Source organism: Crotalus tigris, unplaced genomic scaffold (genome assembly GCF_016545835.1).
Source record: "Crotalus tigris isolate CLP2741 ecotype Arizona unplaced genomic scaffold, ASM1654583v1 scf7180000024455.1231707, whole genome shotgun sequence".
NCBI lineage: Eukaryota > Metazoa > Chordata > Lepidosauria > Squamata > Viperidae > Crotalus > Crotalus tigris.
In genome coordinates, this window is record NW_024100624.1 from 768972 (window position 1) to 791252 (window position 22281).

General features: G+C 37.9%; 1 protein-coding gene across 1 annotated transcript in view; it reads left to right on the forward strand.

Annotated features, from left to right (window-relative positions):
* Nucleotides 1–1006: 1006 nt before the first annotated feature.
* Nucleotides 1007–22281, forward strand: part of LOC120303072 (CUB and sushi domain-containing protein 3-like) — a gene marked incomplete at its 3' end in the record, with an annotated part of 446767 nt that continues 425492 nt past the window's right edge. Inside the window, exon 1 of the mRNA XM_039332219.1 lies at nt 1007–1309. Within this exon, the coding sequence (XP_039188153.1) occupies nt 1117–1309 (193 nt within the window). The remainder of the gene's footprint in view (nt 1310–22281) is intronic.

Consider the following 22281-nt stretch of genomic DNA (forward strand, 5'->3'; position numbering starts at 1 on the left):
AACCTGCTAGTCCAAGGGCAACACATGGAGCCGTGAATGGGGGTGGGGAACAAGAAGGTGCCCACCAGCGCGGGCGCCCTTCGCGCGTGTATGTGCGCTGAGCGATCGTTCCAGGCTCCAGCGCAGCTGCGCCCTCTCTTCTTCCTTGCCGTCAGTCTGCGGACCTGGAGAAACGTCTGCTAAACGGGTTCTTGAAGATGGTGCTGAATCCTATCCCGCGAGCGTCCGATTTAGGATATTAAGGATTTCTAATTTTATTTTTTTCTACTTGAAGGTTAGCTTTTTCCTAACCTTCTCAAAAAAAAAAAAAAAAAACTAGCACTAGAACACCCATTAAGAGTAACACACACACACACACGCACACGCACATACGCACACACCCACGCTAAGGTTTCCTAAACAGTGGCGAAAGGATAGGAAAGGGGAAATGAAAAGAGAAGAAGCTACGTTTGGTCAATAATCCCCAGCAAGGGGAGAGAGAGAGAGAAGAGACAAGCCGGTCAAATTTCGAACCGTGTCTGGTCAATTTCGAAGCGCGTCTAGTCAATTTCCTGGCGCTCCACTCCTGAGATTTGCTTTCCGTGGCTCATTTCGTGATTCTTAAATATATCACTTGGCTCCGGTTCTTCTTGAAACTCTCCCCCCCTTTTCACCTCCTCCATCCCCTTTCCTTTCGAGAGAGCGGGGAAGCTAGTGGCGAGGCGTTCGTGGCAGCCTTGGGCTGGCTGGCGGCAGAGCCGGCTTGCTTGAGCCGAGAGCCTCGCTGCCCCTGCCGGAGAGATGGTTGAGTCCTGCTCGTCAAGGTTGCTGTGGTATCCCAGAAACGCCGTTCACTTGGAGCTGTGACCGCGCACCATCAGCACACACACACACACACACACAAACACACACACACGCACGCTCTGCGCGAACTCCTCCACTGCGCCTTGGACCGAAGCGAGCAAGGAGGAGAGGAGGAGGAGGAGGAAGAGGAGAAAGAAGGCGAAGAAGAAGGGTTGGGGGGGAGGGCAACGGCGAAGGCAGGCAGGCAGGCAGACAAGGCAAGCCAGCAGTTCCTGTTGGGGGTGACGGTGTGGGAGAAGCTCGTTCGCTCCGCTCGTTCGCTCGGAGGAAAAGATGCAAAGGATTTCCTGCTACTGCAAAGAGACCACCTGGCCAAGGAAAGCCGCCGCCGCCGCAAATCTGGGGCAAAGGGGATGTGGGAAATGCGGCCGCCCGGACTTGTGCATCTTGGGCAAAATCATGGGGATTAAAAGTGGATTTACCTTGGGGAACCTCGTCTTTTTCTGGATGCTCTCCTCTGTGAAAGGTAAGGGCGCGGGGCAAAGGGATGTGACACCCCCTCCCTCTCCAAGAAGCCGGATGAGAGAGTGAGAGGGGAAAAAAAAAAATAAGGATTGCAAGTCAACGCCAGGCGGGTCGTGGGGATGGTGGCTGGAGATTCGGGCTTTGCCCGAGGTGTGCGGACGCCGGCGATGTCCTTTCTCAAGGTTTTTCCCTGGTTTATTCCGCGAATCTGGAATCAGATTTGCTTTGCCAAATCGGCGGTCACTGGGGAAAGAGGAGCGGAGGGGGAGCGAGGGAGGGAGATGGGATTGAGGGTTCTTTTCTTGCCTTCCCATGAAAGAGTCGGAAAAAGAGAGAGAGAGAACGAGAGGGAATCCAGGCTTTCGCTTGCAATTCGCTTGCCAAGGCTGGCATTCAATGCAGTGACTGAAATTTGTGCCGAATAAATATTCTTGCAGGACGCTCAACCCGGAGACGTGAGTTGGGTCCTTCATGTTCTGAAACGAGTGGATATTCCGACAAAATTAACGCTGGAGGAGTCCTCTTTCATCCTCCCCACTCTTGCCCCCACAGTCAACCCTGAGGTTGCTATTTAGAAAATGGGGGTTATCTATCTATCTATCTATCTATCTATCTATCTATCTATCTATCTATCTATCTATCTATCTATCTATCTATCTATCTATCTATCTATCTATCTATCTGCCTGCGCGCGCGCGCGCGCACACACGCGCACACACACACACACACGTTTTTGTTTAGACATACAACTAGATCTTGGTAGAGAAAATACACAGATACAGGCTGGCAGATGCTGTTCATTTTCCTTGAAGGAGTTTCTCATTGTTGTTCCAATGCCAACCAGCTTCCCATTTGTAAGTTAGGGAAGGCTGGGGGAGTGAGACTCACAAACATTTTCACCAACCTGCGTTGTAGGTTGGGTATTAGGGTGTGTGGCGTTAGGTGGATTCTGATTCTCTCTCTCTCTCTCTCTCTCTCTCTCTCTCTCTCTCTCTCTCTCTCTCTCTCTCTCTCTCTCTCTCTCTCTCTCTCTCTCTCTCTGTTTAAGCATTTTTGTAGACCTGATCAACCAGGGATGGCCACAGTTCCCCCCCCCATTTCATCTGCCCCCTAATTTGTCAAGCAGGAGGCACTTGGAAAGGTTTGGAGATCAGAATATTTTGGCCAAGTATGCGAAAGATGGCATTTTATAAATCTGAGATTGCTTCCTCAATACTTTCCAGAAACACCGAATTTGGAAGATCTTAGGAAAATGGATGAACAAGGCTGGAAGAAGAGAAGGTCTCTTCTTAAGAAACCATGCTTGCAGAATATTTATCATCTCTCTCTCTCCATCTCTCTCTCTCTCTCTCTCTCTCTCTCTCTCTCATATCTATCTATCTATCTATCTATCTATCTATCTATCTATCTATCTATCTATCATCAATCTATCTATCTATCTCAGCCATTGCATCCAATCTCCCCCTGCCCCCAACAAGCATTGTGGCAAAAGGAATCAAGGTGAACCTCCCAGGAGTTTGAAGAAATCTAGAGTTTGGATTCTTTTTTCCTTCTTTCCCATTGGATGCTTTGGCTTTTCTTTTGAAAGGAACTGGCATTTTCTCTTCTTGTCCTCCCTACCCAGCCAATACTGAACTGGGTCCTTTTTTTTTAATGAAACACTTGATTGTCTTGCTCCGCAGCTGGTTCAGTCCCCATTTGCATGGCAGGAGGGGTGAAGGAAAGGATGGAGCACAATCATTCAGGGTTGGTTAGGGCTCTTGGTGCTGTGGGGGGGGGAGAGAAGAGGAAGGGATTTACCTCATTTTTTTATCCACCCCTCCAGTCCTGGCTTAGAAAGAGACATGCCTGGAATTTTAATGCACCTAATTACAGAAAGCTGGTCTGGGTTTGTGGCATTGACGCAATCTGCTCCTTCATCAAATTTGCCTAATTTCTTCAGAGAAATGATTTAGCTGAGAGACTGAACCAACATTTGTTGACTGTCAGAACAAGCTGTTAGTGGAGTACATGGGGAAAAAGAGAGAGAAAGGGAATGGGAGAGAAGAAGTGTGGGGAGAGAGAGAACCAGGTAGAAGTGTTGATCAGATTAGGAAATAGCAATGCTCATTAATAAACATCTACCATCCTGCCCCCGTCTGAATTCCAGTGTGTGACTTGCTGGTTTGAATATGTCTACACTTTACCCACGTGAGGTCTTTGAATAAATCACACACACACACACACACACACACACAGAGCACACCTATATTGACCAGGGAGAAGAAGGGAGACACCAACAGACTAGAAGAGTGAAATAAGGTTCACATGGAGTCAATGTGCTACAATAATTAAAGAAGCAGGAATTTTTTTCCAAAATCTCTTAAGACATATAGCTACCTCATCTGCATCTCCATCAGGGATGTGTTCTAGAGCACTTGTTGGACCAGAATTGCAATATTTTGAAAAATGGGGGGTGGGTGTTAGCCAATTGATAATGAACTAGGAAAAAAATAAGGGATTTTTTAAAAAATGCGTTTTTTAAAATGCATACATTATCCTTGGTTGATCGGAAATTATTTGTGTGTTTGAAGAGACCATCACAAATCCAGTACCACTTTAGAATACTTCAGACAAAATGAGTTTTTCCCTCCCATAGTGGAGTTAACTCACTTCCTATATTTACTTGGAGTAATAAGTGATACAAATAGAGTAATGAGAAATTGTGATACGATTTTCAGTGTATACACTAGACTGCAGGTAAGATAGGAAGAGCCTTTTATGATACCCTCTCAAAGAAAATTTAGGAAGTAGATTAAATGAAGTTTTATAAAATAAAGAAAGCAATGAAAGTTGAAGGAAATTGCTACTATGAATAAAAAGATGGCCCAGAGAGTTGGAAATGAATAATTACTTAGCACTTCCAGGGGGTGGGAGAATTAGAAGCAGTGGGCTCAAGCCATAGGAAAACAGCACAGTGCCATCACTACTAATAGTAGTGGGAAAAAAATAGCACAATATGAAGTTTGTGCAAATGAGATGCCACCTTGTTCAGTGTGATTTCTTTCTTTGTAAAGGTGCTTGGAACTATAATATGATTTAGATTTGCTTTAAGAGTATACAATGGCTTCACAATGAATAATGGATTAAAAAAAAATAAGTCTTTGGACAGTGCCAGATTTTAATGGATGAGAGAGTATATAAAGTTGTGTCAGGCCTCTCTTGACAAGCTGGACAGAAAACAGGCCCAACTGGCCTTCAGGGTTGAAGGAACTTCTAATAAATAGATTGATTGTAGAAAAGCTAATGAAACCATTGAGAAGAAGAAGAAAAACTCCAGTGATTGCCTTATTTCAAATGCATACCTTATTTATATTGAAATCAAGGTTTCCATTTGTATAACTTTTTGCCCTTACCCTACCTGAAACAGATTTGAAGCCATTCTTTCACACAGAAGAGATTGTTTCTATCTGCCCCATTTTATTTATTTATTTGGAAACAAACTGGGTTTAAACTATTTTTTCCTGTTGCTAGGAGAGCTGGTTTTCATAGGCCCAAGAAACATTGTAAAACATTTGTATAAGGAAAAATAAAATAAAGGCTGCAGGTTAAACTTCTGGAGATGTTCCCACTGCCAGATGATTGGCTGTCCAGCATGTGAGAAAAAGCCTTCTTCTTGGATACCAAATTAAAGAATGTTTTCCCAGCGCATTTAACCTTCACTCTCCCAGTATCTGTCAATTCTAAAAGAAACCAACCCTAACAGTTCTTTGAAAGGACAGATACTGAAGCTGAAGCTCAAATAGTTTGAGAAGAGAGAACTCATTGGAAAAAGACTTGGATGTTGGGAAAGATTGAAGGCAAAAGGAGAAGGGGAACAGCAGGGTTGTTGGTTAGATAGTGTCATAGATGGAATGGGCAGGGGTTTGAGCAGACTCCAAAAGATAGTGGACAATAGGTGCATCTGGCAGGCTGTGGTCCATGGAATAGTGAAGAGTCAGACATGACTTAGTAACTAAATAACAACTCCCAGTATTTAGGAAAATGACAAATACTTCACTCACCATCCTTTTAATTGTTACTGATTTTAGATTTGAATTACAGTTGATTTTACTATCAAGTTTTATATTTTGTGTAAGCCTCCTTGAATATTGATCTTAAGCAGAAAGTCTGCATATAAATGTAATAAATAATCACTGTTTCCAAGAAAACATATTAAATCTCCTAGGATGTTTAAATAAAAATGTATAAGCATCTAACAGGGTTAGTTATTTTGTCTCATTATCAACGTTGTTTTATTCTCTGATATTAATAAACCGATCTATATCTCAAACAGTTATTATCTCCTGTTCTGTGATTCTGTATATAGAGAATTACTATTAAACCAATTTAACTAGATTAAATCAGTTCTTTTTCTCAGAGTAGAAAAGATTGAAAGATATAATCACAGCTTTTGAATATATGAAGGGCTGTGTCAGACAAAATGTTGCTGAAGAAGGCAGGACTGTAAACAGTGGGTAGGAATCTTGAGAAGACTTGTCAGCTAAATATTAAGATTTATTTTCTAATTGCTAGAGCTATTACTAGGAATAGGCTGCTGTGTGGGCTTTTCTTGCTTGAATGAATTTAAGCAGACACAAGGTTACCATTTTTAAGGAATACTGTAGTAGAAAATTCCTATTTCTGAAGATCATTTGCAAGACGTCTTCTAGTTCTAAGATTCTAAAATTAGTTCTGGAGTATTTGCATTCAGTTTCTTCATGAAAAATGCCTAAATTCTCATTCAGATGCTAATCTAAATATGTTTGTTTCTGCATGTGATCCTAACTATTGAAATTTTCAGTCCAACCCAGTCCAACCCAAGATGCACTTGTGGGTTTCCAGACGAAATTTGTATTCTAAAATAATACAAGTAAAAGAAATACTGGATTTTTAGAATTAAAGATGGTAGGAAAGAGTTGATGCTAAAAGACCACTCTATGAAAATAGGTGGAGCAAGTTATTTACTTGAAGTTGAGTTCATTGGAATCCTGGCATCTGTGGTAAAGGACTCTTGAAATCTTAGAAATTTAACTGCTTCTAGAAAATATTGTGAGAATGAAGGTCTGTAAGAAGCTATAGTTTTGTACCATTCTATTCCTCTTTGAAAATGAGAATTAGTTAACACCTCTTTTATTATGGAAGAATGTCTTGCATTGAACATCCAGCATGATCATTGGGATATACTGCAGGTCTAGCTAGTAATAAAATGGAGTGAGGCCTTTCTTGATACTTTTCAATGACTTAGAAATCATTGTAAAAAACAGAATGAAGGATAGATGAAGGAAAAGAAAAGCTAAAGTAAAACAGAGAGGAAGGGCAGAAAAGGAGAACATATAGGTGGGTGAGAGGTAGGGGTGAACTGAAGTGGAATGCAAGAATATGGAGGGTCATAAGGGTTTCCACAACCTTACGAGAATTTCCCCAAGAACGATGGGCCATCGTTGATTCAAAAAAGTTGATATGACAACCTAAGGTCAATATATCAAAACCATAAAAAGGAATGATAAAGATTCTGCATGTGCCAAGAGAATTGTCCACTGACATATTGGTGTTAAGCATACCACAGTAGGGTTTTTCAAATTTAAGATGTGTGGACTTCGAATCCCAGAATTGTCCAGCTTGCATGCTGGTTGGAGGAAAGGATGCTGATTATGGAAATTGAATTCCACACATCTTAAGGTTGCCAAGCTTGAAAAACACAGCTCCAGAGGGCTGAGATGAAATTTCATCGTGAGGTTTTTATTTGATTGGTATTTTGTGATTTGAGATTACTGACAGCTAACCTTGTGGTTTGTATGAATTATGCATTATTGTGGAAGAATTAGGTGAAAAGAAAGGTCTATTTAATTTTACTTGATATCTACCAATGAATAAGTTACGTTTTCTGAAAGAAATTTTGATGTTCCTTTATATGGGAACAATACAAGTAATACCTCATGTATTACTTTTGCAAAAATTGTACCAGTTGAATATATTGTATAAGATGATGGACATATTCCCCCCCAAGAAAATTGTTCTTCCTGAATAAAAAGAACATATATGATTTGTAAACAATACTGATTTCTACTTTTTTCCTAAATTCAGAAATAGTTCTAGGCAAGTAGGATCAGTTATCTAAAATATGTTCAGCTCTTAGCAAGAACTGGTTTTCAGGATTCTTTGTAAAAGATCACTGCAGATAAGAAGGTATAATATACATTCACTCAGTTCCCCAAACTTGGTTTTGAAAATCAGAAGAAGGAAATATTATAAATGTTTCCTTCAGTCTGCTTCCCAAGTCTTCATATTTGGGATGATTTGTATGATTGCTGATGATGCCTAGAAACAGAGGACTTCAAATTTTTATTAATATTAATATTAACCCTTCAAATTGTACAATATTTGAAGTGAATTATGACTATAGATTACCTCAACCTTAACTCTCATCCATTAACTTCATGACAATGGTTTGGAGAAATGCCAAATCATACACAGAACATGATTTTAACATCTGAAACTCAACAGACTTGTGACAAAGTCTGTATTGGAAATTGGCCTTATTGGATAGCCCGAGAATCTAAGGCTTAACACATTTCACAAGATGACACTTGAAGAATTTTATCTATGCATGCATGGGAGGAGAAATTTCAATCCTCAGAAATATAGACATCTGTGTATGCATATTTTATGGATTTCTTTATTGTTTTTGAGACTGCACTGCTTCAACAATTTTGGCAGCACAACAGTGAGAAGAATTGTTACCCCAAAATGTCAATCAATGTGGATGTTTGAGGATTAAAAAGAATATTAGACATGTCAGAACTAGTAAGGAAGAGGAGGACAAGATAAAGTGAATGGCAACATAAAAAGAGAAATAAAAATCATCTTTCAGAAACGATAAACTGGCCTGCCAAAGAATAAAAAAAAAATACTTTCAAGAAAAGAGCTGTGCAGTGCTCTTAACTAACTCAGTCTTCCCATGCATCTCTTCATGTTTTTTCAAATTATTATGAAGGCCTTCCCATGAATCTGGAATTCATGTACTTTATAACTTTGGATAGAAACAATATAAATTAAGCTAAGGAATCAGATTTTGTACGCTTCCCACTGTTTTTCCTTTTATATATATAAGGAAAAAAGATAATACCTAAATAAATATTAGACATCATAATGGAATGTGGTGAAGGTTCTAGGAAAATTTCAAGAATCTGTATTTTGAACCATCATCATTCCCTCTTTAAGATTTCTGGGGGAAAGGAAAGTATAATGAAGAAAAACTAGCCAACAGCTTATATCTCACCAGCACTTTACTTCTTGCCTAATGACATCTTTTAAAAATTGACCATTTCTTGCACTATATCAATTCAGCTTAAGTGTATTATCCGTAGTATCCTATCTGATTGGCCCATATTACTGCTCTGCTCCTTTTGACACAATAATCTCTTAAAACTCAGGAAACACAATTATGTGGGTGTTTTGTCCCTCATCTAGAGGACAAAAAGGATTGCTTTATAGAGTAGATAAACAGGTCATACAGGACAAAGGAGAATTTTTAAAAAACGGAGCTAAGAAAAATAATATTTCAAATACGTGGAAATGATCATAGTGGAGGTCACTACTTGCTAAAAAAATGAATTATTTTCACCATGGACAAACCCAAATTTGAACATGGAATTTGGGTTCCAGTTTCTGCTTATATTTGTCAGGTCCAACCCCAGAAATGACACAATGAGATCCACTTGAATCCAGATCTTTAGTAACTTATACCTTATAGACAGGATCTTGCCTAAGGTGACCAACCGTCCTCCTTTAGGAAGGACAGTCATCCTTTTTTAAGTTCTGTCCTCCCTCGAAAAGTGTCCTCCTACATGTCCTCCTTTTCGATATTTGAAGACTAATCAGCAGGGTTTTGTTTTTTCTCATAGAACACTCAAAACAGCGTTCCGGCACCTTTTTTGATGTTTTTTTTCAACTTTTTCATGAGCTGTGCTACTCCCCCTATTGGCTTTCGAAAGCCAATAGGAATTGCTACTGAGCATGCCAAAACACCCGGCCGGCAAACTTTGCACATGTAAGTTGTCTGCAGTGAAGGTGAATTGGCAGGAACTTTGCACCCCTCCCTGCTACCCAACTACACCATCTCCTAGTTAGTCCCAAAGATACCTGGAGGAGACTGGAGCAGCGACGCCACGGTAACTTTCTCTTGATCTTCAGCCCTGCTAGGGCAATAATGGCTGAGGGCGCAAAAGGCAGGGGCAGCGGGGCTGCTGCGGGTGGGGGTATGTTAGGGGCAGTGGTAGCCGGCTGCCCCCATGCTGTGTGAGCCGTGGGGTCTGCTCTACATGGGGCTGTGCAGGGTGGGTGGTGGTGCTGGTGGGGTGGCTGCAGGTGGGGTGTGTCGACAGTGGGCTGTCCCCTGGGGCCTGAGCTGGTGCAGCTGGTGCTTTGGGAGCCATGGGGCCCACTCTACATGGCGGGGCAGCAGTGCTGGCGGGGTGGCTGCAGGCGGGGGAGTGGCATGTAAGCATAATTACAATATAAAATGTTATTGTTACAAGTGTTTTTTATTATGCATCTCTCATATTATAGTGTATTCTGTATTGTTGAAATGAATAAAATGTTTCTTTTATTTATGATATTTTTTTCTTCAATTTATTTATGTCCTCCTTTTCATTGTAAAAAAGTTGGTCACCTTAATCTTGCCAGACTAAAGCTATAACCTATAAGCAGCTCCCAACCTTTTCTATATCCCGCATCCCTAGAATGCTTCTGATATATTCTCTCACCCCTTACAAATGTTCAAAATAACAAATTATGCATATACACTATAATTTTGAAACTTCTAAACCCAAGTTTTTGCACCCCCTGGAATATTGTCTCACACCCCCAGTTGGGAACCCCTGTTCTAACTTAACAATATAACCTGAGAAGTTTTAGGCTATGTTATCTTGAATCTTTTCCTCTCTACACCATCCAGTTCAGGACTTGAGCCCCTCTCTTGAATGTGTGGCCTCTTTTCTGAGAATCTGAGGTGTTACTGCTGACATTCTCCCTCCCATTTCTTTTTCAGTACTGAAATCCAGTCATACATCACTACCCCAAAATTCTACAAAAGAGCAATAGTAATAAAATGCAATTAAAATGAAACAGAAAATGCTAAACTAGTGTGGTATCACTATGAAAAACCAGGTCCATGCAATTAAACTGACATATTTCTAAAATGCCTATGAACAGGAATATTTTTAACTAACAGTTAGCACTTGCTTGGAGTTAGATAAGAGTCAATGGAATTCAAGGAGTTAGACTGCTTGCTGCCACATAGAGATTCTAGACTGCTCCCTCTTTTAACTCTTTCCCAAGTTCTGCCACTTCTTCTTTTACAGGTGCCATGATTAGAATATGCAAGTTCAAATCCATTCTTAACTAATAAATTATTTCTGTAAGCCACCAGGAGTCACCACAAGTGAATTGGACAGCCATATAAATTTCCTTAACAAATAAATAAAAAATAAATATTAAAACTCATTGGATAACTTCAGGCCCAATCCAGATCACAGATATAAAGTAGAAAGACATTCACAATGTAAATCATTGTGAGTTCCTGGAGGCAATGCAGGCTATATATCTAATAAATGTACATACATACATTCACAAACACACACACACACACACACACACACACACACACACACACACACACACACACCTCACTGAGCCATGGTAGCACAGTGGTTAGAATACAGTATTGCAGGCTAATTCTGCCGACTGTCAACAGTTTGATTCTCACTGGCTCAAGGTTGACTCAGATTTCCATCCTTCCAAGATTGGTAAAATGAAGACCCAGATTGTTGGGCACCATATGCTGATTTTGTAAACTGCTTAGAGAGGGTTGTAAAGCACTATGAAGTGGTATATAAGTCTAAGTGCTAAGAGCTATTTAGTACATTGCTTTACATTGCCGATTAACTTAAATAAATAAGTGATCCTAATGCCTAATGGGGAAGTATTTTAAATTGCAAATTGGCATTTAGAGAGACCTGTTTTTGTTGTTGTTAATATTAAATTTTGAAAGAAAACTTCCAAACACTGGATCCTCTTCATTAACACCCTTTACATCTCATGCATATGAAGACCATACAACTGATGATGTTGAACATAACATTTGTAGCATATTATAAAAAGCAAGAACAAACCCATAGTAATTTCAGTGACATGTTTTGGTCATTAATTGCCAATAAATTAGAATTAATTGAACTGTATTATCATCTTAGCTCATATAGAATTTATGGCAATTTGAAATGTGGATCTTACATTTTTAAGGGAAAAGGATTCTGTTCCCTTAAATAGCTGCATATATCTTTGATTTTTTTTAAATTGGAAAGCCTTTGACATTCTTAAGTTCTTTTATCCTCCAATACACTGTATTGGCACAGTGTAGTTAATTATGTTTATCTGCACCTTCATCTACTGTTTTAAGCCAATTATACACATTTGTAAATTTAACTATAAATCAGCCAAACATGATTTTGTTTAGTTTATTGTGGAAACCCAACCTTCAAATTTATGAGCCAGATTAGGTCAGATTAAAACAAAATTTATTCAGACAAGGCTTTTAAAATATGTTAGCTGGTTAGCTGCCAATGACACTAGAAAAATAGGGGAAGGGTGGTAAAAGCTGCAGAAAAAAATCAGAAATTTGGTTTAAATTTTGGTCAGGAGATTTGGACACTTTCTGGAAGTTCAAAAATGGATAATTGGCCATCTGTGGTCTGGCAGGCTACACTAGGAACTTGCTTGTCATTTTATGGAAGTATACATATACATAGTCCTTCCTTAAAATGTTATTAATCAGATTTATCATGAGAATACTTTTTCTGCCAGAAAATTCTATGCCTTGTCTCATTTTCTTTCTTTCTTTTTTACAAATTTTATTTATAATACAGTTAAAAAAGCAAACATTGGATTTAACGTGACATTCCAGTATATACATTCTTATCAGATTATTCCACTTTTTACAATCAATTCTTCATCTCTACATATACATCTACATTTTATATACAATACTTATTCTAAAATAACATATATTTCTATCCTAACATTCATCTTTAATCCCAGCCGTCCTCTTCGAATTCCTTCAGTGGTAAAATTTATTCCAGGTTTCATAATAAACTGATCCACATTTGTCTTTTAAGGACGACATCCTCCATATAAGGAACGGTTGCTAGAATTGGGTATGTCTAGTTTAACAAAGAGAAGGACAAGGGGGGACATGATAGCAGTATTCCAATATCTCAGGGGCTGCCATAAAGAAGAGGGAATTAAGCTATTTTCCAAAGCACCTGAAGGCAGGACAAGAAGCAACGGGTGGAAACTAATCAAGGAGAGAAGCAACCTAGAACTAAGGAGAAACTTCCTGACAGTGAGAACAATTAATCAGTGGAACAGCCTGCCTCCAGAAGCAGTAAATGCTCCAACACTGGAAGTTTTTAAGAAGAGACTGGACAGCCACTTGTCCGAAATGGTGTAGGGTTTCCTGCCCGAGCAGGGGGTTGGACTAGATGACCTCCAAGGTCCCTTCCAACTTTACTACTATTATTATTGTTATCATTGTGAGCCTGTCCATTTCCGCACATGCTAATATTTTATATATTAACTCTTCCTCTGTGGGAATTTCCTTGCTCTTCCATTTTTGCGCAAAAGCAAGCCTAGCTGCAGTCAGGATGTGTAGCAGCAGATAGATTGTTCCCTTGTCATATTTTTCTGTCGTTATTCCCAACAAGAAGAGTTCAGGTTTTAACTCTAATTCCGGTGTTAATATATCCCTCAACCAGTTTCGTGTCCTGTTCCAATACTCACAAGTCTTTGGGCATTCCCACCACATATGGTAGTATGATCCTATTGCTGTTTTACATTTCCAGCATAGGGGTGAGATGTTTGAACCCATTTTGGCTAGCCTTACGGTGGGAAATGCCATCTCTAAAACATCTTGTAAAGATTTTCCCTATATGAGGTAGCTAAGGTGAGTTTCCTATTTCTTTCCCACAGTTCTTGCCAAATATGCAGGTCGATACTGAAACCAAAATCCCTACTCCAAATCAACATGGTCTCCTTAACCTGTTCTTCATACATTGTCTGATCTAAAAGAAAATGATACATTTTTTAATCATTTTATCCTTGGGACCTAATAAAATTTTATCTAGTTCTGTTGGTTCTATCTATATACCCCATTCTTTTTTATCCTGCCTATATCTTGCTTGTAGTTGGAGGTATGCCCCCCATTCTAATTCTATCCCTGCATCTTGGAGATTCTTCCTCGATTTTAATTCTCCTCTCTCATCTAGTATGTTTTTATAGGTTATTACTTTCCCCAACTGAATGAACCTTGGGTGTATGTACATTTCTAGTGTTGAGATCCAATTGGGGACTTGCCTATAGTTCTGTCATCGGATTTTATCCATACATCTATTAGAGCCTGTCTGATGTAGTGCCTCTGGAATTACTGGTGAACTTTATGCTTCTCATCCCATAACATGGCATGCCATCCCGTCTGCATGTCATGACCTTCCAGTTTTAATAATCTCTGATTTTCCAGTCAAATCCAATTCTGCATCCTCAGTAGAATTGTAGATTGATAGTATTTTTCCAGATCGGGGAGGCCGAGACCCCCCCTTTCCTTAGCATCCTGTAATAGTTTTAATTTAATCCTTGTTTTTTTCCCTTGCCAAATGAATTTAAGTATGGTTTGGTTGAAATTTCGAAAGAATTCCTTTCCTAATCTAATTGGTATACATTGAAATAGGAATAATATTTTAGGTAATATGTTCATTTTAATTATGGCAATTCTACCCATGAAAGAAAGCTGGAGATTTGTCCAGGTGTCCAAGTCTGTTTCAATCTGGTCCATTAATTTGTCATAATTGTCTCTTTTAATTGTTACACACCTAGCTGTTAGATGTATCCCTAAGTATCTTATTTTTTTGTGATCTGAATACCTAATTTATCAGCTAATTCGTTTTTCTGTGATCTAATCATATTCTTCACAAGTATTTTGGTTTTTTTCCTTGTTTATCTTTAGGCCTGCCATTTCATCATATTCACCCAGTACTTCCATTAGCCTTGTCCCTGATTCTAAAGGTTCTTCGAGTATGAAAATAAGATTGTCAGCAAAAGCTTGCAATTTAAAATTTTCCCTCTTAATCTCTAAACCTTTGATATACTCATCCTTCCGAATTATTCTATTTAATACCTCCAGGGATAGTATAAACAGTAGTGGAGATAGCGGGCAACCTTGCCTTGTGCCTTTTTGGATTTGGAATTTTTTAGTAGTTTCTCCATTAATTATCACTTTAGCTACCTGTTTGGAATAAATTGCTTTGAACATGTTTATGAAATTCTTCCCAAAGTCCATGTATTCCAATTGATTAAACATAAAGTCCCATTTCATATTATCGAATGCCTTTTGTGTGTCAAGAAAGGTGTTATCTCTTTGTTTAACATATTTTTAGTTTCCTCTGAAACTTTTGGTAGATCAGCTGATTGCAAATATTTTAATATGTCATCCTTGTTTTTTCGTTCTACATCTTCATATAATTTCTTATAAAACTCATAGGCCACCATTTTCTTTCTTTCATTCTGGTAAATCATCTCTCCTTTTTCATTGTATAGTTTGTTAATCCTCTTTTTATCGTTATGTTTCTTTATCCTGTAAGCCAACCATCTACCTGGTTTATTGGCATTTTCAAAGAAATTTTGTTTGGTACATTTTATTTGTTCTTCCTTTTCAAAAATATTTATCTTATGTTTAATTAAATCTATTTGTTGTTTCAGGTCGCGCCTTTGGATTCATTTTGTAGATTTTCCTATACTCTACTAAGTTCTTCAAGATTTCTTTGTCGCTGTATTTTAGTTTTATTTTCCCTAGCATATAAGCAATTGCGATACCTCTCATGTAGGCTTTGGCTGTGTCCCATAAGTTTTGAGAATTTGTGTCTTCCTTTTTATTCATCTGGAAGAATAGACCCATTTGCTCTTCTAATTTCAATTTAAATTCTTTGTGATTTAAAATTGCTCTTTTTAGAGTCCACCTCCTCGTTTTCTTTTGCCCTTTCCATTTAATTCTAATTGGATTGTGATCGGCCCATGAATTTGTATCAATTATAACATCTTTCACTTCTGAATTCAGGTCTGTTGACAACCACGCCATATCTATCCTGGACCATGAGAGGTATCACCCCAAAAAATATGTATACTGCTTTTTCCCTGTATTCCTCTCCCTCCAAATATCCTGAATGTTGAACTCCTCCGCAATTTCTAAGAAAGTACTAGGTAGTGTTGGTCTAATTCCTTTTCTGGTCTTATCACTTTTATAATCCAATTGTCTATCCTTGATTGCATTGAAGTCTCCCACTATACAAAGTTGTCATAATCAAATTCACTAATAGTGCTATGTAATTTTTTATAAAAATTTTTCTGGCCTTCATTGGGTGCATAGATTCCCATCAGAGCTATTTTTATTTTGTTCAAAATTCTTCTATTATTAAGATTCTGCAATTTTCATCATTATATATATGTTTTGTTGGAATTTCCTCATTAATATATGCTACTACTCCTGCTTTTTTTGTTGTTGTGAGAGTGCTGCAAACATTTTTCCCAGTTTGGAGCAATTTCGTAGATGTTGGTGCTGTTTTTTAATATGCACTTCTTGCAGGATTATTATGTCTAAATTCATCTTACCCAATTTATTTAGAAATTTTTTCCTCTTCAGGGGGGAATTAAAACTATTAACGTTTAGGAATATAATCTCAATTGCTCCTTTTGCCTCTTTATCTATGTTTAGATCTTATTACTATTGTTGGTCTAGACTCTTTAGCTTGTACTTTTCTTTCAACTGGCATCCTTGTTGATCTAACCTCTTTGGTTGCTTTAGGTCTATCTTCATCATATTTCCCATTGTCTTTTTCAGTCTCTATATCATCGCCACTCCCAATTCCCTTCTCTTTCATTTGTAGTTCCTTTCCTTCTGTGGGCTGTAGCGGGGTCTCACCTTCTTCTCTTGCCTGTCTTTCAACTAGTTCATCCTCACTTCCAAAATTTTGTCTATAGAATTCCTCCACTTTGTCAATTGTGTCCAGCCAAAACCTCTTTTCCTGCCACATGACCATAATCCCTTCCGGTACCAACCATCTAAAATTAATATTTGTCTTTATCAATTTAGAAGTTATTTGTTGGTAAGGTCTTCTTATATCTCTTACCCTTTTTGGTACTTGCTTAAGCACAATTAGCTGTCTGCCTTGATATTCCAGTGGGTCGTCTCTGATCCTAAATAATATTTCATCTTGGACAGATTTTTAACAAATCTAATATGGACCTCTCTGGGGAAATTGTGCCGTCTTGCGTAGTTGACATTAAATGTTCCTCTTTAAATGGTACACCATTAGAAGTGTTTTGTTTAGTTAGTTTTTAAATGAATATCTTACTTCCAAATGTTCAATTGACATTCTCAGAGAATTGCAAGGATCTAGTCTTCAGGCTGTTTCTTGATGCAACTGATCCTTTCAGTCAATCCTGCCCTCTGAGTAAATCTAGCCAATGATTAGGTTAATGTAAAAAAGAATAAATCAAATCAATTTGGTCCCAGAACTGAGGAAGCAAATTGCTCATTTGGCTATATGACCTGTAGCAAGCTATACTGAAGATGCTGAATCTGTAGGACATGACTTGAATATGTATATAATCTGCATTCAGTAGTAGGAAACAAAACCAAATAACAATTCTAATCATGTTGCTCTGTAAAATAGCAGCAGTTTAAGGGGGTGTTGAATTTTGACCATGCTTTGAGTGAAGTACACTTCAAAATTGTATCATTGAGGTACATAGAATCATTTCTTCTTTAATGACAAACTGCTTTTCATTCCTCTCTGATTACCTAATAGGTGGAAAGGATTTTTGCAGATATGCAGAAGGATCCTCTGGAATTTAAAGTCAGCTGCTAGAGACACAAAAAGAAGTTTTTGTAAATGTGCAACTCATGTATACAATCTCCTCAGGGCAACTAAAAGTATCAAAGAAATGAACTGGAATGATGTGAAACATTTCAAATGGCAACCAGTGTCATCTAGACCAGGGGTCCTCAACCTTGGCAACTTTAAGAGTTGTGGACTTCAACTCCCATAATTCTTCAGCCAGCTTTAACTTGGATTAAAGTATTGAGCAGGAAGTTGTATTCAGTGCTTTAAGTAGTTCAGTTATATGATTCTAAGATACCATGTAGTTAAAGAGTAAGCTAAATTCAGATGTTCTTGATCTGGATAGGGGTAATCATTTAAGAACCATGGACAGCAGCTGCTTAATCCCTTGAAGTTGGGGTTTGGGTGGACTTTTCAGACAGAAGTATTTCCTTAAGTCTTGAAAAATAACTCATGAATGATGCAATCTCTGTGTTAGAACATGACAACAGATCTAAGGAGTAGCCTCTAAATCAGGGTGTCAAATTAGCAATGTCATGTGATGTGTTGTGACATATCACAGCTTTTTTTCCATTGCCGGCAATGGGGTGGGCACAGTTTTGCTATGATGTATTCGGCCCATGGGCTGGCAGTTTCACTCCCCTGATCTAAATAAAATCACTGAGGTATTTTAGACTGCCCATATTGCTAAGTGAAATATTTAGAACTTTTCTTTCAGGAAAATATATCACAATGTAAAACATTTCTTTAAGCATGGCTGCTTGGAAAACACCCATCTACTGTAGTCATTCCAAAATAGAACCTCTATTTTTGAAATAATGAAAATGATATCATAGTGATGGTGGTAATAATCCATTAGCTTTAATGAAATATGGAACCCAGCTGTATTTGGTGAACACAACCATAATTGTCATATATAAATGATTGTGCATTCATATATTATGCACTAAGCATGTGCCTGCAGTCTTACCAAATTTAATTAAACCTCCATTTAATGTATACAGGTCTATAGAGAGCTTGCACTTTTAAACATTTCTTGGCAAAACATTAGTTGAATTGTTGCCAGCTTTCAACCTGTTTTCAGAGTCTTTGATTAAAATCTTGGGCATGCAATGAAATGTGCTACAGCAAGTAATGTGTGTGTGTGTCTGTGTGTGTGTGTGCAGTGATGTGAAGCTCCTTTAAAGCTTGTATCTAAAATGTTTCCAAGCTTAATTACATTAGTGGATTATATATTTTTTTCATACCAGATGAAAATGGGAATAATTTAATAATACCAAGGCGAAAAGGCTAAAGAAGAAGGGGGGTTGAATGGAGGCATAGATGTTAAGATTATTTTAATCACCATATCTCTTGATAATCAAAATCTTTAAAAATGCTTAGGACAATATGAACCAGCATGAAAAGTTTTGGATAAACTGAGAGGTCTTTGCTGATTCATAAGACTCACCAGTTGAATATGGTAAATAGCTATTTCTTAACACAAATCACCTGACAAAGTTTGTGCTTGATTTCTAACTTGAAATACAGAAGGAAATGGTTGGGCTTGATATTCACACTTGATTAATAGGAATAATGGATCTACTTTGTGTTAGCTGCGAAGTCTTGTCTGACCCATCGTGATCCTATGGACAATGTTCCTCCAGGCCTTCCTGTCCTCTACCATCTTCTGGAGTCCATTTAAGCTCTCAGTACTGCTTCAGTGACTCCATCCAGCCACCTCATTCTCTGTTGTCCCCTTTTTCTATTGCCCTCAATCTTTCCCAGCATTAGGCTCTTCTCCAGTGAGTCCTTCCTTCTCATTAAGTGGCCAAAGTACTTGAGTTTCAACTTCAGGATCTGGCCTTCTAAAGAGCAATCAGGGTTGATCTCCTGTAGGACTGACTGGATGGATTGCCTTGCAGTCCAGGGGAATCACAGGAGTCTTCTCCAGCACCATAGTTCAAAGGCCTTAATTCTTTTCCGCTCAGCCTTTCTTATGGTCCAACTTTCACAGTCAGACATTGCAACTGGGAAAACCATGGCCTTGACCATATGTACTTTTGTTGGCAGGGTGATGTCTCCGCTTTTTAGTATGCTGTCTGGATTTGCCATAGCTTTCCTCCCCAGGACCAAGTGTCTTTTAGTTTCTTGGTTGCAGACCCCATTTGTGGTACTGGCTTTCAAAAATATATAAAATATCAAGTATGTATATAAACATGGATGGGTGGAAAATATTTGTAGAATAATGAACATTGCAAGGGAGAATATCATCTACACAATTCTTTTAAACTCCAGTAAATTCTGGGTTTACTCTCTGTTCTTGTAAGACAGGGGTGTCAAACTGCTGGCCCGCGGGCTGGTTTCATCATACTGAAGCCGCGCCCATCCCATTGCTGGCAATGCAAAAGGAGTCGCGATATGTCACGACACGTCATGTGACGTGGCGAGTTTGACACCCATGTTGTAAGAGATTAACTGGTGTGATGGATCTTGCTCAATGATTTGAGAATAAGCCTTTTCACCCTCAGCAGAAAGCAAACTTTGTAATAAGGAGTCTTCCCTCTCCTCTCTTCTCCTCTCCTCTCCTCTCCTCCCAACTACATTATATAGATTTTAATTGCAAACTAGTTTGTCAGCTAGTCTGGTCTGAAGAATGAGTATGAATAATACTACACCATCTTTGCACACTGATGAAAGATGATAGCATTGAGGTGAATTCTGAAGCGATGAGTGGACTGTAATGTAGTGTTAAATTGGCAGACTGTTTATTGCATAGGCTAAGTATCTGGACTGTCATTCTATTGGCAGAGGAATATTTTTGCACAATTGTTTATCAACTATGCTGCAAACTTTGAAAATTAACTTAAGAGAATTATTATGTGTGTTACCCCAAACCCATGCCATTATACAACAAAGAACATTAATCTGTTATTGTTATATGTGAGATTTATTATAGCAAGTCTCTAGAAAGTCATAGTTCAGTTCAGTTATATGGTTTAGTGTTATTTAAAGTATAGTGAATGGTGCTTAGAATCATATATATATATATATATATATATATATATATATATATATATATATATGTTTATATATATGATTTGGGGGATGATTTGGAGAGAAGCAGACTTGAAGGTTTTAATGGGTATATACTATAATGAGTATTTGTAGTGAGCATCTATAGTGAACATTGGGACTTCTGGAGTTTCCCAGTATAAACATTCCTCTGGCTACTTTATAAAATATGAGGATCAGTTATTCCTATTTCTCTGTTTCCACATGGGAATTATTGTGTGTATGGCCTCATCAACAAGTCCAGTTGTCACTATAATGTACTAGTGGAAAAGCAACAGTTGGCTGATTTCTATGGTAGTTTTCCATACTTAACATACAATTTGTTTCACTGTAGATCACCTTGTGTGGATCTCCACAACAGAAATAAAATTTTGACCGATTAAAATTTGCACTAATCTCATCTCTCATCTTCCTGAATTGTGTGATAAATTATCAGTTCATTCAAACAGAATCAAAAGCAGACGTAGTAAAAGCTTTAGAAAATTCAGTAACATTCTTTTGTCTTCTTAAATTCAGTCAAATTGTATCTCAGTAAAAAGGATGGCAATATAGAGGAATGAGATCAGGATTTTTTTTTTTTTTTTTTTTTTTGTTAATCCCTTCCAGATTGTTGTACCTTGATGGAGAATTTGGCTGAAACACATAAAAGGAAAGAAGCTTTGAAGTTTCAGTTTTCTGGCTGGTTTGTAAATTAAAAGCAGCTGAACAAATTTAAATATTTTGTGTAAACAAATTTGCATCTTGGCTGCTAATCTGTGTGCCAGCTTTCCATCTGACATTTTCTGAAATGATAGAAATGCTCACTCTCCCCCCGCCCCTGCTAAATGGATTTTATAATGGAAATGCTGGTGAATCTATAATTACTTGCTTGTGATTCTGCTGAATGACTCTTTTATGAGGAAATTCAACAGATAAACCTTAACTAGGGAAATGTATCTGAATAACATCATTCATAGACATAGTTTTTAGCATTGTGGTAGTCTAAAGATTGCATTCAGACAAAATGGTTGGGGACATACAGTATATCAGATGCCACCCAAATAGAAGAACCTTTTAAATTGCCCTTGTATGAAAGCTGAATTTAATGAGTGGTGACAGGTGGAAGACTTGGTTCTGGAACCTATAGCCCAATATGTTTCTATCATATCTCAAAGATAGGATAGGAAGCATGATGACCTATTAGGAAGGAATAAATAATAATTTATTTGGATGGGTTTATGCAACATATTACAACATTATGGTGCAATTTCTACTATGTCTGCCTTTTTCTTTTCTTTTTCTTTTCTTTTTCTTTTTGCCTTTGTCTTTCTTTGTTTTGCAATAATGGGTCAAAGGTATATAAATCCTGGGATTTTTTTGCTCAGTGCCACTCAGTTAAAGTATCAAAGCTTTTCTAATATATATTGTATTATTGCTTGTATGCATGGAAATCAAATTATGTTATATCTTAAAAGTGATTTGGTGACTGTAGGTGAGCCTGGTTTTGCTACAGTGATAAGTGTGTGTGTGTGTGTGTGTGTGTGTGTGAGAGAGAGAGAGAGAGAGAGAGAGAGAGAGAGAGAGAGGGAGGGAGGGAGAGATGAAGCATATATTTCACTATTGATCTGAAGTTAGCTGAATTAATACTTTGCCTGGAATCCAAGAGATAAATGAATAATATGTTGACCCTAAAACAGGCATACAGTTTCTCATAGCAATATTATAGGAAAAATCATTTTCTCCATCTTATTGGCTGCTATTAATAGAAGAAAAATCTACAAAAATGTACAATTTTATAATGTCAGGTTATTGGAATATTCTATCCGATTGACATTGTCTTAGTAGTAATCAGCTGAATAACACAATGTATTAGCAAACTTTCTTCAGTGCCATTCAAATGTATTGAAATTATATGCAGTATATTTGTGAAGATAATAAAGGAAGTTTACAGAAATAAATAGTCCTTTATTTTAGT